This window comes from Episyrphus balteatus, chromosome 3 (genome assembly GCF_945859705.1).
Source record: "Episyrphus balteatus chromosome 3, idEpiBalt1.1, whole genome shotgun sequence".
NCBI classification, from domain to species: Eukaryota; Metazoa; Arthropoda; class Insecta; order Diptera; family Syrphidae; genus Episyrphus; species Episyrphus balteatus.
In genome coordinates, this window is record NC_079136.1 from 101177367 (window position 1) to 101179910 (window position 2544).

General features: G+C 33.0%; 1 protein-coding gene across 1 annotated transcript; it reads left to right on the top strand.

The window, feature by feature from the left end:
• Positions 1-221: 221 nt before the first annotated feature.
• LOC129913428 (glyoxylate reductase/hydroxypyruvate reductase) lies at positions 222-1598 on the top strand. The gene is made up of 2 exons (XM_055992101.1): positions 222-468; positions 534-1598. Exons 1-2 carry the CDS (start codon positions 293-295, stop codon positions 1426-1428), a joined length of 1071 nt encoding a protein of 356 aa, XP_055848076.1. The 5' UTR covers positions 222-292; the 3' UTR covers positions 1429-1598.
• The last annotated feature ends 946 nt before the right edge of the window (positions 1599-2544 follow it).

Consider the following 2544-nt stretch of genomic DNA (forward strand, 5'->3'; position numbering starts at 1 on the left):
ATAACTTCGAAACTGGGCGATGTATCAAAAAAATTTGCGATGCGGTAGTAAGAGCTGTAAAACTACGTTTCCACCTACCCTAAATCCTAGATTTGGCTAAGATGACAGATTTCATTTTTTTGTCCAAAAAGAACTAATCAATCAAATAATTGAACTCGCCTTTTCTGTCACTTCTTATCACTGTCCATATATGTATGTATGTTATATGTAGTACTTGTTATGTCAGTAGATAAACAAACAAATCAACTTGTTTTCAAAGACACTGCAATAAAAAAAAGCTTAAAGAAAAGATATGACGACAACTGGTTTTGTCAGACTCAGATATTTGATCCAACAAAGCAGCTTACAAAAATTTCCACTTCAGTTCTATTCAAAGTCTTGCTATTCCAAAATGTCAACTGCTCGTCCTACTGCTTATGTTACCCGTTCCGACTATGCTTCAGTTGGTATAAATCTCCTTAAATCTGAGTAAATCCTCTAAAACCTACATTTCATACTTATTTATATTATTATAAAATAATTCTTCACTTCAGATGTGATATCGCAATGTGGAATGAAGCTTCCCCAGTGCCACGACAAGAACTTCTTAAAAATATTGTTGGCAAGAATGCCCTCTTTTGTGCACTGACTGATAAAGTTGACAAGGAAATTCTTGATGCCGCCGGACCCCAACTAAAAGTTGTCGCAACTATTTCGGTCGGCTTCGAGCACATTGATGTGGCGGAATGCAAGAAGCGTGGCATTCGTGTAGGATACACACCCGACGTTCTAACAGATGCAACTGCCGAACTGACTGTTGCATTGCTATTGGCTACAAGCCGGCGTCTATTTGAGGCCAACAAACAAGTCTATAATGGAGGTTGGAAGTCTTGGGCACCCAGCTGGATGTGTGGCCCAGGTTTGAAAGATAAGACATTGGGATTGTTTGGTTTTGGTAGAATTGGAAATGAGATAGCTAAACGATTGATACCATTCAAACCTAATCGCTTGATCTACACAAATCGGTCACATAGAGCCGAAGCTAAAGCTCTTGGTTTTAGTAAGGTGGAATTTGATGTTTTATTAAAGGAAGCTGATTTTATTGTTGTGTGTTGTGCTCTGAGTCCTGAGACAGCTGGCATTTTTGACAAGGAGGCTTTTTGCAAGATGAAATCGAATGCAATTTTTATTAATACATCTCGAGGTGCTGTTGTTGACCAAGCGGCGTTGGTTGAGGCTTTGAAGGAGAAAAGGATACTAGCTGCCGGTTTGGATGTGACTACCCCCGAACCACTGCCGTTGGATGATCCATTGTTGAAGCTTGATAATGTTGTTATATTGCCTCACATTGGAAGTGCAGATATAAATACTAGAATCGAAATGTCAAGAATAACTGCCTGCAATATTATAAGCGCCCTTAAAGGTGATAAGATGCTAGCAGAAGTCTAATTAAATATTATACAACCATTTTATAATCAAATTAAAAAAAATATATATATTTCACATAAAAAAATATAATTTTTCGTAAATTTGAATTAGTAATAAAATATTTTGTTGGAGACTATATGAGTCTTTAAATAAATAAATAGATAAAGAATATTTTCTTATACTCATATAAATTTTTTGTTTATTTAACAAAAATGTTTTCGAGAATTCTTCTCATCTATCTTCAGGTTTAAAGCAAATTAAAAAATATTACACTCCTGCTCAAAATTAACGGACACTTTTTTCTTCTGAAGTTATACCCATGTGTCTTATTTTAAATTGATTTAAAATTCTTTGGTGAATTTTTTTGTGTTTTCTTATTGTTTAGTAAGTCAAAAAAATGCTAAACTGCAACAGTATTATCAATAAAAAAAAAAACATAAACCAAATTTAATAATTCAAGGTCTGAAAACTGATATTAAAATAATTTTTTGTTTTAAGGAAACAAAATTTTAAAAATGGAAGGGAGTGACGGTTCTTTCCAATAATTTTATGCAATACGTAAGTACCTTGTATTGTCTCCTCTAGCGCATATGACAACTTGAAGTCGTCTGTTAATTCCACGAATTAACTTTTAAAAATTTTGTTGTAACTTTTCTCTCATTGTAGTTTTCAATATCTTTGGGTACTTAACGTAGGTCTAGGAGAGCTCACTAACTCCGTACGTGTTGTATAGCAGATTTTACTCCATGAACATGTATGACTCTTCTCTAATAGGTCTCGGGTTGCCAGACGAACTTCAGCAAATCTCTCCACAAATCTTCCCCACATTTTATTACAAACCTTTAATTTAAAATCACTCCTGTCTCATTTGATAAAATAACCATTGTACTGTGACATAAAGTAATAATAGGACCTTTCAGTAAAATAAATAGGATGTGCGTTAAATTTGAGCAGGAGTGTATTTTAAATTTAATTTTACACAAAAATCAATTTATAGAAATTTCTTAAATTTAAAAAATTAAAGTAATTTAAAAAAAATATCAATGAATTTTGGTGTGATTTGATTTTAATACAAAATAAGAACAATTAATAAATGCGTTTTAGAATTTTGTCTCAAATATGACGTCTTTAGTTGTT